General features: G+C 45.6%; 1 protein-coding gene across 4 annotated transcripts in view; it reads right to left on the bottom strand.

Moving 5' to 3' along the window:
* The window catches only part of LOC147100543 (chymotrypsin-C-like), a 44096-nt gene that overhangs the window by 12492 nt on the left and 17679 nt on the right, over positions 1 to 13925 (bottom strand). For 2 of the 4 annotated variants that reach the window (XM_085966899.1, XM_085966901.1), the window contains exon 2: positions 1756 to 1844. In XM_085966899.1, the coding sequence (XP_085823025.1) occupies positions 1756 to 1841 (86 nt within the window). In that variant the 5' untranslated portion in view covers positions 1842 to 1844. Of the gene's footprint in view, positions 1 to 1755; positions 1845 to 6551; positions 6925 to 13925 lie in introns of those variants that run through there. The other 2 variants (XM_085966902.1, XM_085966900.1) reach the window with 2 other exon arrangements.

The raw sequence follows: 13925 nt of genomic DNA, 5'->3' as shown, positions 1-13925 counted from the left end.
AGAGTCTAGAACTGGGGGGCATAGTCTCAGGATAAGGGGTCGGCCATTTAAGACTGAGATGAGGGGGAATTTCTTCACTCAGCGGATTGTGAATCTTTGGAATTCTCTGCCCCAGAGGGCTGTGAATGTTCAGTCGTTGAGTATATTCAAGGCTGAGATCGATAGATTTTTGGACTAATGGGGAATCAAGGGATATGGAGATCGGGCGGGAAAGTGGAGTTGAGGTGGATGATCAGTCATGATCTTATTGAATGGCGGAGCAGGTACGTGGGGCCGTATGGCCTACTCCTGCTCCTAATTTTTATGTTCTTAAATGCCACTTCTTGTAATGCAGACCTTCAGGTCCTGCAATGTTGTTTATACACCAGGAGATGGCAGTGTCGCTCTTATGTATAATTGCTCTGATTTTAATGTAGCATCAACAACAACAACTTGCATTTATATAGCGCCTTTAATGTAATAAAATGTCCCAAGGTGCTTCATAGCGTTATCCAACAAAATTTGACACCGAGCCACGTAAAGAGATATTAGGACAGTTGACCAAAAGCTTGGTCAAAGAGGTAGGTTTTAAGGAGGAGAGAGGTAGAGAGGTTTAGGGAGGGAATTCCAGAGCTTAGAGCCTAGGCAGCTGAAGGCACGGCCACCAGTGGTGGAGCGACTAAAATCGGGGATGCGGAGGAGGGCAGAATTGGAGGAACGCAGATATCTCGTGGGGTTGTAGGGCTGGAGGAGATTACAGAGATAGGGAGGCCATGGAGGGATTTGTACACAAGGATGAGGATTGGCACAAAGAAACTTTACGGTAGGTTTGCGTATGGTTGTCCACTAATGGCGGGGGAGGTGGGAATCTTTTGCGGGGTTTTCTAGATCGCCCACTGTAACCTCGGTGGAAGATTGGGGGAAACCCTGGAGAAATGGTGTGAATGGCTGTTTTTAGCTATTTTCCCCAGGGTTGCGCTGGTCTACCACTGGAGAGGCCCCACAGACATCCCAGACGAGGGTGTCTTCATCCTACATCCTACAACAGTGCTGCTAAAGCTGGAGCAGGTCACGCCCCTGAAACTGGATATTTCAGGCTCCTCCCAAGGTTAAATAGGTACCGTCCCCACCACGTAAACCATCCACATTTAAATCGGGCACTCGATTAAATCAGGCAAATAGCGCAAACCAATTTTTAATGACCATTATTGCCAATTACAGAATTGCTGCTTACAGCATGTTAAGTGTTAAGTGCACCAGCTATTTCGGGCAGAAACAGGTGTTCAGTCAGTTCAGACCTCGTTGAAGTGCAATTGCCTTGTCTCACCTGTGAGTGGTGTCGTTTTACAGCTCGCACTGAAATCTTATGTTGAAATGATTAAGTGATGAGTGATCAAGATGTAATTGCAGAGTTAATGGGACCTCCCGAATAAATAGAGTAAACGATGTACACAACAAACCAATTCACGTGTAAATTAATGTTGCTTCTAAACGACACAAACATGCGATCCATCGTTGACTTCCAATCGCAAATGAGGTAGATCACTTATACACTCAAAGAAGCACGATGAACGTTGTTTAAATAGTTTATAAATAACACCAATGGAAAAAGGATTAGATAACTGGGACTCATCGTGACAAGAGATCCAAGTTAATTGCTGGGGGAGAGGAAAAATCTGAAATCAGACAACCTGAATCAATTTGGATGGAATTCCGCCACCTTGTTTGCTGATATCTTACTGTTTCTATTTTAGAATATGTAGAAGGATCTCTTACCTGCCAGGGCCAGGAATGGGGTACAGCATCCACACCGCCCACGACCCTGGAGGACATAGGGGGAACGGCAGGAGAACCGTATCCATAGGCTGCAACACAAACAGCACTTACCTTCAATTCAACCTACATTTTAGAACAATTAAACATGTCTTTTCATAGAATCATATAATTATAGAATCATACAGCACAACAGGAGGCCATTCGGTCCATCGTGCCTGTGCCGGCTCTTTGAAAGAACTCTCCAATTAGTCCCACTCCCCTGCTCTTTCCCCCTAGCCCTGCAAATTTTTCCTTTTCAAGTATTTATCCAATTCTCTTTTGAAAGTTATTATTGAATCTGCTTCCACCGCCCTTCCAGATCATAACAACTTGCTATGTAAAAAAATTCACACTCCCCTCTGGTTCTTTTGCTAATTATCTTAAATCTGCGTCCTCTGGTTACCGACCCTCCTGCCAGTGGAAACAGTTTCTCCTTATCTATCAAAACCCTTCATAATTTTGAACACCTCGATTACATCTCCCCTTAGCCTTCTCTGCTCTAAGGAGAGCAATCCTAGCTTCTCCACATAACTGAAGTCCCTCATCCCTGGTACCGTTCTGGTGAATCTCCAATGCACCCTCGCCAAGGCCTCAACATCCTTCCTAGATTGTGTCTTTACTGCTTTTCAAAGTTACTTTCTCCTGTGTTACGTCCCACCATGGTGACCATTCTGATTTATGCTGTTGTGTACAGCACCATCCCCAGACAGCCACGGAGCCCTCGAGTGGCAGTGGCCAGCGGACTGCATCATTGTCTCTTGTTCGTAAGTGGCACCGGGCCTTCGGGCGGCATGGAATGGCACTTTGAGAGGCTCTTTTTTCCCCTGTTGTCACCAGAGGTACAGCACTAGTGTGGGGGCCAAACAAACGACTGCCAACAGGTGCCCGTGGCTGTGGGTGAGCTGAACCCTGCTACCCCTGATAGGCCAGTGGGACACTTGCTTTAGAGTTGTCACTGATGCTGTGAAATCCAGCCTGCGAGGTCCTCGATCTGGGCTGTCATTGGGATGGATTCCAGAGCTCCAAGAGCCATCCCTTCCTGTTCAAGGGGCTCCTTACAATATAAACTCCCCATAAGAGGATGGACCAGCTTCCCTCCCCCAGGTCCCCATGCTAATGCTGAATGATAACCAGCCACTATGTGGTACCAAAGAGTGACGTTGCTCTGCCTCTGTGGGTTGGAAGCGCCCACCTTGTTTGACACTTGCCTCAGAATGCCCCAAGAAAATTGGGAACCTCTTATATGTTGAAGCATCCTGTGTCCTCTATCCACCTATTGCACAGCATTGAGTCCACCTTAAGCACTGAGGTCTCTGAGCACATTCAAGGCTCAAAGAGTCATTGCACTACCCTGTGTGTTACTGAGCTATACCAACTGGACTTAGTTTTAGGAAATGAAGCTGGGCAGGTAGAAGGCGTATCTGTGGGGGAGCATTTTGGTGCTAGTGACCATAATTCAGTTAGATTTAAGGTAGTTATGGAAAAGGACAAGGATAGACCAGGAATAAAAATTCTAAATTGGGGAAAAGCAAATTTTGCTAGGATTTAGCCATAGTGGACTGGAAACAGCTACTTGAAGGTAAATCAGTGTCAGAGCAGTGGGAGGCATTCAAGGAGGAGATCCGGAGGGTTCAGACCAAATATGTGCCTTTAAAGAAAAAAGGTGGGACTAACAAATCTAGAGCCCCCTGGATGTCTAGGAACATACAGGATAGGATAAAGAAAAAAAGGGAGGCGTAAGACAGATACCGAGGGCTAAATATTGCAGAATCTTTAGAGGAGTACAGAAAGTGCAGGGGTGCAATTAAAAATAATATTAGGAAAGCAAAGAGAGAGCATGAAAAATTCTTGGCAAGTAAAATCAAGGAAAACCCAAAGATGTTTTATAAATATATTAAGAGTAAGAGGATAACTAAAGAAAGGGTGGGGCCTATTAGAGATCATGAAGGTAATCTGTGTGTGGAGGCGGGAGACGTCGGTAGGGTTCTTCATGAATACTTTGTGTCTGTTTTCACAAAGGAGAGGGGCGAAGCAGACATTGCTATCATGGGGGAGGAGTGTGAAATATTAGATGAAATGAACATAGTGAGAGAGGAAGTATTAAGGGGTTTAGCAGCTTTAAAAGTGGATAAATCCCCAGGCCCGGATGAAATGTATCCCAGGCTGTTAAGCGAAACAAAAGAGGAAATAGCAGAGGCCCTGACCGTCATTTTCCAATCCTCTCTGGCTTCAGGTGTGGTGCCGGAGGACTGGAGGACTGCTAATGTGGTACCCTTGTTTAAAAAGGGAGAAAAGGATAGACTGAGTAATTACAGGCCAGTCAGCCTAACCTCGGTGGTGGGAAAATTATTGGAAAGAATTCTGAAGGACAGGATAAATCTTCATTTAGAAAGACACGGATTAATCAAGGATAGTCAGCACGGATTTGTTAAGGGAAGGTCGTGTCTGACAAACTTGATTGAATTTTTTGAGGAGGTAACAAGGAGGGTAGATGAGGGTAGTGCATTTGATGTAGTTTATATGGATTTAGCAAGGCTTTTGATAAGGTTCCACATGGCAGACTGGTCACAAAGTTAAAAGCCCATGGGATCCAGGGCAAAGTGTCAAGTTGGATTCAAAACTGGCTCGGAGACAGGAAGCAGAGGGCAATGGTTGATGGGTGTTTTTGTGACTGGAAGGCTGTTTCCAGTGGGGTTCCGCGGGGCTCAGTACTAGGCCCCTTGCTTTTTGTGGTATATATCAATGATCTAGACTTGAATATAAGGGGTATGATTTAGAAGTTTGCAGATGATACTAAAATCGGCTGTGTGGTTGATACTGAAGAAGGAAGCTGTAGACTGCAGGAAGATATCAATAAATTGGTCAGGTGGGCAGAACAGTGGCAAATGGAATTCAATCCGGAGAAGTGTGAGGTAATGCATTTGGGGAGGGCTAACAAGGAAAGGGAATACACAATAAATGGTAGGACACTGAGTAGTGTAGAGGAACAAAGGGACCTTGAAGTGCATGTCCACAGATCCCTGAAGGTAGCAGGCCAGGTAGATAAGGTGGTTAAGAAGGCATACGGAATGCTTGCCTTTATTAGCCGTGGCATAGAATACAAGAGCAGGGGGAGTTATGCTTCAACTGTATAAAACACTAGTTAGGCCTCAGCTAGAGTACTGCGTGCAGTCTGGTCACCACATTACAGGAAAGATGTGATTGCACTAGAGAGGGTACAGAGGAGATTTACAAGGATGTTGCCGGGAGTAGAGAATCTTAGTTATGAGGAAAGACTGGATAGGCTGGGTCTGTTTTCCTTGGAACAGAGGAGGCTGAGGGGAGACCTTAGAGGTGTATAAAATTATGAGGGGCCTAAATAAAGTGGATAGAAAGGACCTGTTTCCCTTAGCAGAGGGGTCAAAAACCAGGGGGCACAGATTTAAAGTAATTGGTGGAAGGTTTAGAGGGGATTTGAGGGGAAATTTCTTCACCCAGAGGGTTGTGGGGGTCTGGAACTCACTGCCTGAAAGGGTGGTAGAGGCAGGAACCCTAAGCACATTTAAAAAGTACTTGGATGTGCACTTGGGATGCTGTAACCTGCAGGGCTATGGACCAAGAGCTGGGAAGTGGGATTAGGCCGGATAGCTCTTTGTTGGCCGGCGCGGACACAATGGGCCGAAATGGCCTCCTTCCGTGCTGTAACTTTCTATGATTCTATGAACTCAGAAGGCTCAATCCCCAGTGTGTGCTGACTTAACTCATCTCACCCAGGGCAGTACAGTTGGTTTCAGGACCAATGGGCTGGGAAGGGGACAAAACTGTCAGGGTTCCAGGGACAGCGCTTGTGTGTAGATTTCAGGTGAAGACAAAGGGGGCAATTTTAACTCTCGCTGCTCAGCAGGCGAACAGTTCAAATGGAGCGGTTCCATTTCCCGCTCTGTTCCAGCTGATCTCCGATTTGAATGCTGTTGGTTTTTGGTGATGGACGAGGTGCCCACTGGAATCAGGCACTAGGACCCCGGTGGAATTTTAACTGAGGCCTGAGACATCCTTTGTAGGGCCAGGAAGAGCAGGAACTCGCAGCCTCGCCTTGACCCGGACTAACCCCCCCTCTTCCCTCCCGCAAGACCCTCCCAAACACCCCTCCCCTCCTGCAGCCGGCCTTCCCCTACCGGCAGCCTCCCTTTCCCTCCCATTCCAGGTGCAAAATGGACCGGCAGCATTGAAATGAGGGCCCGGAATTTAAAATGTCTCCAATTCAAACCAGCAAGTGCATTTCACAAAGCACTTCACGTGCAATGAATTATTTTGACTGTTGTTTTTGTAGGCAGAGGCAGCAGCCATTTTACACACAGCAAGATCCCATTGAGAATGAACAGTGTTGGTTGCGGGGGAGGTAATGGCTAGCACCATGTGTGAAGCGACGAGGAGTGTTCAACGCCTTGGTTTGCAGGCCCTCATGTGGAATTAGGAACCAGGGACCGCAAGGCAAAAAATCCCACCTCCTGCCTGGTTCGAAACCCATTCGGGGTTAAAATTGACCTCAGAGTTAGATTCAGGTGTGATTCTCCCCCTGGTTGAATAGCCCGCTGCCAAACACCATCTGGGTTTATACATGAAGACTGGCCACTTGTGTGAGGTACCAGGTGGTTGGCAGTGCCCAAGAGACTGTTCCCTGGCAAGGCGTCAGCGCCTTCAGTAGTGGACAGAGAGAAAGAAAAAAATAGCATAACAATAACAGTGAAAGTTCTGTACTGAGAGCAAACAATACTTACCACCAGCCAGGAGCAAAGCTGCAATCATGAGCGAAATCATTCTTTTGCTACTGCTGCTCAGTCCCGTCTGCAGTGATATTTATAGCGATATTGTCGGTCTTCTTATCTAGCAGCTTATTAATCTAAATGTCAAATTAGTACCAGGGAATAAAGGGCAGCGCCGCTCGCTCGTGGGGGACGGGAGTTTTCCCTGAAGTGTTAGCAGGTGCTCACAGTTACACTGGTTTTCATGAACAGTGGCGACTTTTTACTGTTGAGAAACCGAGGTGGCAGGTGAAGGCCGGTAGCGCTGGACATCAGCAAGGTTGAATTGATCAGACAGATAAGTAAGGATAAGGGAGGTCACTCGGTGCATCCAGAGCAGCTTTTTGGATTACACTCAGTGCTGTTCTAGAGCCCCCTGACCCGTGACCCCTGACCCCTGACCCGTGGGCTTCGTCGAGCTGGCGCCAACACCAACATAAACTTCTCAGATTCACCAGGGTCCTTTTTTTTTTACTGGGTCTTGCTGGCCTCCGGCCTAAGTCAATCCAGCAAGTGTTGCCATCGGATACACGAGTCGGCACTAACAACAACAACAAATTGCATTTATGTCGCACCTTTAATTTAGTAAAACGTCCCAAGGTACAATATAAAACTAAGCGCAATATAAAAAAGCTGCTTAACTCATCCTCCCACCTACAACCCTCCCCATCACAGCATCTAACTGACTGTGAATGATGCCGGAGTTGTTGTCTCCACTACCTTGCTCAGAAGGCCATTCCTGGCATCGATTACTCTTTGCCTGAAGAAGAGATTCCTGAATCAGTCCTGAGCTTGTCTTTTAGCATTCTGTATCTATGTCCCCCTGTCCGAGAGTCGTGCTTTACCTAAAGTATTGTTTCAGCTTTAACCTTTTCTGCTCCACTTAGTACATCAGTACTTAGTACTCTGCAAAGCATAGGAGAGAAATTGGGGATCAGAGAAGTAGAGTAATTAGGTGACACCAAGTTTGGGATTCCCAAGTCTGTTAATTGTAGGAAGAAGGAAAGACTAAGGTAGATGGGATTTGGACTACTGCTCCTGTGGAGTCAGATAAGGGGTTCACTTTCTACATTGGTCCTGCTTTCTTCTTCTTCTTAGGCAGTCCCTCGGAACCGAGGATGACTTGCTTCCACATTAAAAATGAGTTCTCAGGTGACTGATGAGTCCAATGCGGGACCTACAGTCTCTGTCACAGGTGGGGCAGACGGTGGTTGAAGGGGCGGGTGGGTGGGGTGCTTGGGTTGACGTGCGCTGCCTGCGCTTGGCTTCCGCTTGCTCCCGGCGAAGCGACTCGAGGTGTTCAGATCCTTCCCGGATGCTTCTCCTCCACTTTGTGCGGTCTTGGGCCAGGGATTCCCAGGTGTCGATGGGGATGTTACACTTTTTCAAGGAGGCTTTGAGGGTGTCCTTGAAACGTTTCCTCTGCCCACCTGGGGCTCTCTTGCCGTGTCGGAGCTCCGAGTAGAGCGCTTGTTTTGCGGACGATGTGACCCGTCCATCGGAGCTGATCGAGCGTGGTCAAAGCTTCGATGCTGGGGATGTTGGCCTGAGTGAGAACACTGACGTTGGTGCGCCTATCCAGTCCTGCTTTAATTACATAGAAATACATAGAAATTACAGCACGGAAACAGGACCCTCAGCACAACCAGTCCGTGTTGGTGTCTGTCCTCCACTCGAGCCACCGTCCTAATCCTATGTGCCTGATCTGTTCCCTTTATTCCCTTTCCCTTCAGCCATCTATCTCACCTGTTCTTAAATGTTGACATAGTCTCTGCTTCTACTCTGGTAATGCATTCCCCTGACCCACAGCCCTCTGTGTAAAAACTCTCTCCTGCTCTCTGTCCTAAATCTCTTACATTTAATCCTGTATCTATGTCCCCTCATTTGAGACCCCTCAATCACTGGAAACAATCTGTTTCTATCTGCTCGGTACCATAGCTTTATCATTTTAAACACCTCTGTCAAATCATCCCTTAATCTCCTTTTATAAGAAAAATAGTCCCAATTTTTCGGGTCTCCCTATTTGTATTTCCTCATACCAGAATCTTAATGAATCGGTGCTGCACCCTCTCTATTGCATAGAATGTACAGCACACAAACAGCCCATTCGGCCCAACTGGTGCATGCTGGTGTTTATGCTCCACACGAGCCTCCTCCCGCTCTACTTCATCTCATCCCATCACCATATCCTTCTATTCCTTTCTGCCTCGTGTACTTATCGAGCTTCCTCTTAAACGTATCTATGCTATTCCTCTCAACTACACCGTGTGGTAGCGAGTTCCACATTCTCACCACTCTCTGGGTAAAGAAGTTTCTCTTGAACTCCTCATTGGATCTATTAGTGACTATCGTTTATTAATGACCTCTAGTTTTGGATTCCCCCACAAGTGGAAAAATCTTCTCTACCTTTACCCTATCAAACCCTTTCAGAATTTTAAATACCTCTATTAGGTCTTTTTTCCTCAGCCTTCTTTTTTCTGGAGAAAAGAGCCCTAGTCTGTTGAGTCCATCCTGATAATTATAACATCTCAGTTCTGGTACCATTCAGTGCTTTGTTTGCATTTTGTATGGCCTTGCTAACCTGCCTTGATACTTTTAATGAGTTGTGAATCTGTACCTAAAATCTCTCTGCTCCTCTATCCCATTTAGACTCTTACTTTCCAAGGAGTATGCGGCCTCCTTATTCCTCCTTCCACCACCTCACACTTACCTATATTGAAATTCATTACAAAGCCTTTGCATAACTTCTTGTAGACTTGTTTCTATTGTAGTGGCTTTATTTCCGAGTATTCTATTAACTTATTTCAACTGCCTTGCCACCGTGTCTGGACATGAAAGTGATATATCGACTGATTTTCGGAAGTCCTTTAATAAATCTCCTTGTTTTAACTTAGTTCTAATAATTATAAATTTATTTCCAAAGATTTTTCAGCCCAATGTTAAATGTAATTTCTCACTTCCTTATCCAATAGCATAACCAATCTAAACCCTTTCTGCATTTTACTGCATTCTCTCTCTCTATTGGTCTCCATTATTATCCAAACATTAATGGGACTTGTGCATAACTTGTAATCAGTGGTTTGTGCAAAGTCACATTGTGACCACATGATTTTTATATTTGGAAACTTTATTACAATGAGAGAAGGATTTAAAATGATGAAACTTTACACTTATATCAGAGCATCTACAACCAAACAGCCAAGACAGTCCTTTAACTATGCAAACTACAGTTAACTGACCTTGTTCTACTTCCCCCAAGTTTATCAGTAAACTTCAAGGATATTTAAATTATTAGGCATCCATAATCTCTGAACCAACTCCTAGTACTTGGAAATAGAAATGTTTTCCAATTATATCAGTCAACAAACGAAACGTTTTGTTATACAGGAAACTTTTTTTTATCCGGCACGGACGGGACCGACGTGGTGCCGGTTCATCAAAAATTCCGGATAACCGGAAGCTATAGTAAAAGATATGGAGCTGAGAGCTCCGTATAAAGCAACAAGCCCTGTTGCTTAGCAACAGGTTCAAAACAATGGCCACAAGTTGCAAGCGCCTCTGTAGCTTAGCAACAGCTGTAGCCACACCCTTGCACAGCAACAGATGGAGGAAGGCAAGTAATAAAAGTTACCTGAACCTACTCCTGAATTTTGCCGGTTAACTGACATTTCCGGTTATTTAGGTGCCGGTTAATCGAAAGTTTCCTGTACCATTCTAGCAGAACCTTCCATAGTAGGTTTGTAACGCTGCTCAACACTGGGCCCAAATTTTTGCCCCAATGTTAGCATTTGAGAACCATACCTACAAACACATTTTTTTAAATGAACTGATCAGAAGATCAAAATCGAAGGGCTAGAAATTTGGCTGCTTAGCGCCTCCCGTTAGCGCCTGCGGGGGGCGGTAACGGAGCACTAAGGAGTTACCGACCGGGAGCAGCGAAATCACTGACACCTGCAAACTTCCCTGGCGGTTTTTTGGCTGGCGGGCGCCTCGCTCTCTTGCGCCCCGTAGATCGTGATGTAATCCGATGCGCAGCGCCCCGTTACCGCCCCAGATATAATATTCGCTCTCGCCCCCTGCAGCGTCACCGAGCGTCAACAACGGCAGCTGCAGGAAGCGTCGTCACCTCGGCCGGCCGCTTGGGCAGCGGTATTTAAAGGCAGTGGTGGTCAGGTAGGGAAACATTTAGTTATCTCCCCATTCTGTTGCCTCCTGATTTGTTTTGCCGCCGCCATTCCTCATCCCTGCGCTCTCAGAGTGCTTACATAGAAACATAGAAACATAGAAGATAGGAGCAGGAGTAGGCCATTCGGTCCTTCGAGCCTGCTCCGCCATTCAATGAGATCATGGCTGATCATCCAAATTCAGTACCCTGTCCCTGCCTTCTCCCCATATCCCTTGATCCCTTTAGCCTTAAGAAATATATCCAACTCTTTCTTGAATATACTTAATGAACTGGCCTCCACCGCCCTCTGTGGCAGAGAATTCCACAGGTTCACCACTCTCTGGGTGAAGAAATTCCTCCTCATTTCAGTCCTAAATGGCTTACCCCTTATCCTTAGACTATGACCCCTGGTTCTGGACTCCCCGGCCATCAGAAACATCCTTCCTGCATCTAGTCTGTCCAGGCCTGACAGAATTTTATAGGTTTCGATGAGATCCCCTCTCAATCTTCTAAACTCCAGTGAGTATAAGCCCAATCGACACAATCTCTCCTCATACATCATTCCTGCCATCCCAGGTATCAGCCTGGTGAATCTTCGCTGCACTCCTTCCATGGCAAGAACGTCCTTCCTCAGGCAAGGCGACCAAAACTGCACACAATACTCAAGGTGTGGTCTCACCAAGGCCCTGTACAACTGCAGCAAGACATCCTTGTTCTTGTACTCGAACCCTCTTGCTACGAAGGCCAACATACCATTTGCCTTCTTAACCGCCTGCTGCACCTGCATGCTTACCTTCAGCGATTGGTGCACAAGAACACCCAGGTCTCTTTGCACTTCCCCTTCTCCCAATCTATTGCCATTCAAATAATAATCTGCCTTCCTGTTTTTGCCACCAAAGTGGATAACCTCACATTTATCCACATTATAGTGCATTTGCCATGTTTCTGCCCAATCACCCAACCTGTCCAAATCGTACTGGAGTTTCACGACATCCTCCTCACAGCATACCCTCCCACCCAGCTTTGTGTCGTCTACAAATTTGGAGATATTACATCCAATTCCCTCGTCCAGATCTTTAACATATATTGTGAACAGCTGGGGTCCTAGGACCGATCCTTGCGGTACCCCACTAGTCACTGCCTGCCACTCGGAAAACGACCCGTTTATTCCAACTCTTTGCTTTCTGTCCGCCAACCAGTTCTCTATCCAAGTCAATACCTTGCCCCCAATCCCATGTGCCTTAATTTTGCATGCTAATCTCTTATGCGGGACCTTATCGAAAGCCTTCTGAAAGTCCAAATACACCACATCCACTGGTTCTCCCTTATCTATTTTACCAGTTACATCCTCAAAAAATTCCAGTAGATTAGTCAAGCATGACTTACCTTTTGTAAATCCATGTTGACTTTGTCCGATCCAGTCACTGCTTTCCAAGTGCTCTGCTATTACATCTTTTTAATGGACTCTAGCATTTTCCCCACTACCGATGTCAAGCTTACCGGTCTATAATTCCCCGCCTTTTCTCTACCACCTTTTTTGAATAGTGGGGTAACATTAGCTACCCGCCAATCCATGGGTACTGTTCCAGAGTCTATCGAGTTCTGGAAGATGACCAGCAATGCATCTACTATTTCTATGGCCACTTCCTTAAGTACCCTGGGATGTAGATTATCAGGCCCATGGGATTTATCGGCCTTCAGTCCCATCAATTTTCCTAACACCATTTCCCTACAAATACTGATTTCTTTCAGTTCCACCCTTTCATCAGACCCTATGTTCCCCGGCATCTCTGGGAGGTTATTTGTGTCCTCCTTTGTGAAGACAGAACCAAAATATGTATTTAGTTGGTCTGCCATTTCTTTGTTCCCCATTATAAATTCCCCCGATTCTGACTGCAAGGGACCTACGCTTGACTTCACCAATCTTTTTCTCTTCACATATCTATAAAAGCTTTTACAGTCAGTTTTTATGTTCCCTGCAAGCTTACTCTCATATTCTATTTTCCCTTTCTTAATTAATCCCTTTGTCCTCCTTTGTTGAATCCTAAACTGCTCCCAATCCTCAGGATTATTGCTTTTTCTGGCCAATTTATATGCCCTCTCCTTGGATCTTATGCTATCCCTAATTTCCCTTGTTAGCCACGGTTGGGTCACCTTTTTTGTTTTATTTTTATGCCAAACTGGGATGAACAAATTCTGTAGTTCATCCATTCGGTCTTTGAATGTTTGCCATTGCCTATCCACCATCAACACTTTGAGTGCCATTCCCCAATCAATCCTACCCAACTCGCTCCTCAGACCATCGTAGTTTCCTTTATTTAAATTGAGGACCCTAGTCTCCGAGTCAACTACTTCATTCTCCATCTTAATGAAGAATTTGATCATATTATGATCGCTCCGACCCAAGGGGCCTCGTACAACAAGATTGCTAATTAATCCTTTCTCGTTACATAATACCCAGTCTAAGATGGCCTGATCTCTGGTTGGTTCCTCGACATATTGGTCCAGGAAACCATCCCGTAAACACTCCAGGAATTCCTTCTCCACAGTATTGTTACTAATTTGGCTGGCCCAATCTATATGTAGATTAAAGTCACCCATGATGACTGCTGTGCCCTCATTGCACGCTTCTTTAATTTCCCTTTGAATGCCATCCCCAACCTCCGCCTTACTGTTTGGAGGTCTATAAACCACTCCCACTAATGTTTTTTCCCCTTAGTATTTCTCAATTCTACCCATACAGATTCCACCTCATCAGAGCTAATATCCTTCATTACAATTGTGTTAATCCCTTCTTTAACCAGTAATGCTACCCCACCTCCCTTTCCTTTTTGCCTATCTTTCCTGAATATCGAATACCCCTGGATGTTGAGTTCCCAGTCCTGGCCTTCCTTGAGCCACGTTTCCGTAATCCCAACCAAATCGTATTTGTTTACTTCTATTTGCACAGCCAATTCATCCACCTTATTACAAATGCTCCTCGCATTAAGACACAAAGCCTTCAGGCTTGTTTTTTTAACGCTCTTAGACCTATTAGAATTATTATTTACTGTGGCCATGTTTGATTTAAACCGTTGATTTCTCTGACTGCCACTTTTGTTTTTCTCCTTCCTATCTTTTGCTTTTATCCTTGTTTCCCTTTCCTCTGTCTCCCTGCTCAGGTTCCCAACCCCCTGCCATTTTAG

The sequence above is a fragment of the Somniosus microcephalus genome, chromosome 25 (assembly GCF_052327205.1).
Source record: "Somniosus microcephalus isolate GS21.2 chromosome 25, FLI_Smic_1.0, whole genome shotgun sequence".
Lineage (NCBI taxonomy): Eukaryota > Metazoa > Chordata > Chondrichthyes > Squaliformes > Somniosidae > Somniosus > Somniosus microcephalus.
The sequence above is the reverse complement of the archived record's forward strand: the minus strand, read 5'-3'. Positions and strand labels throughout refer to the sequence as shown.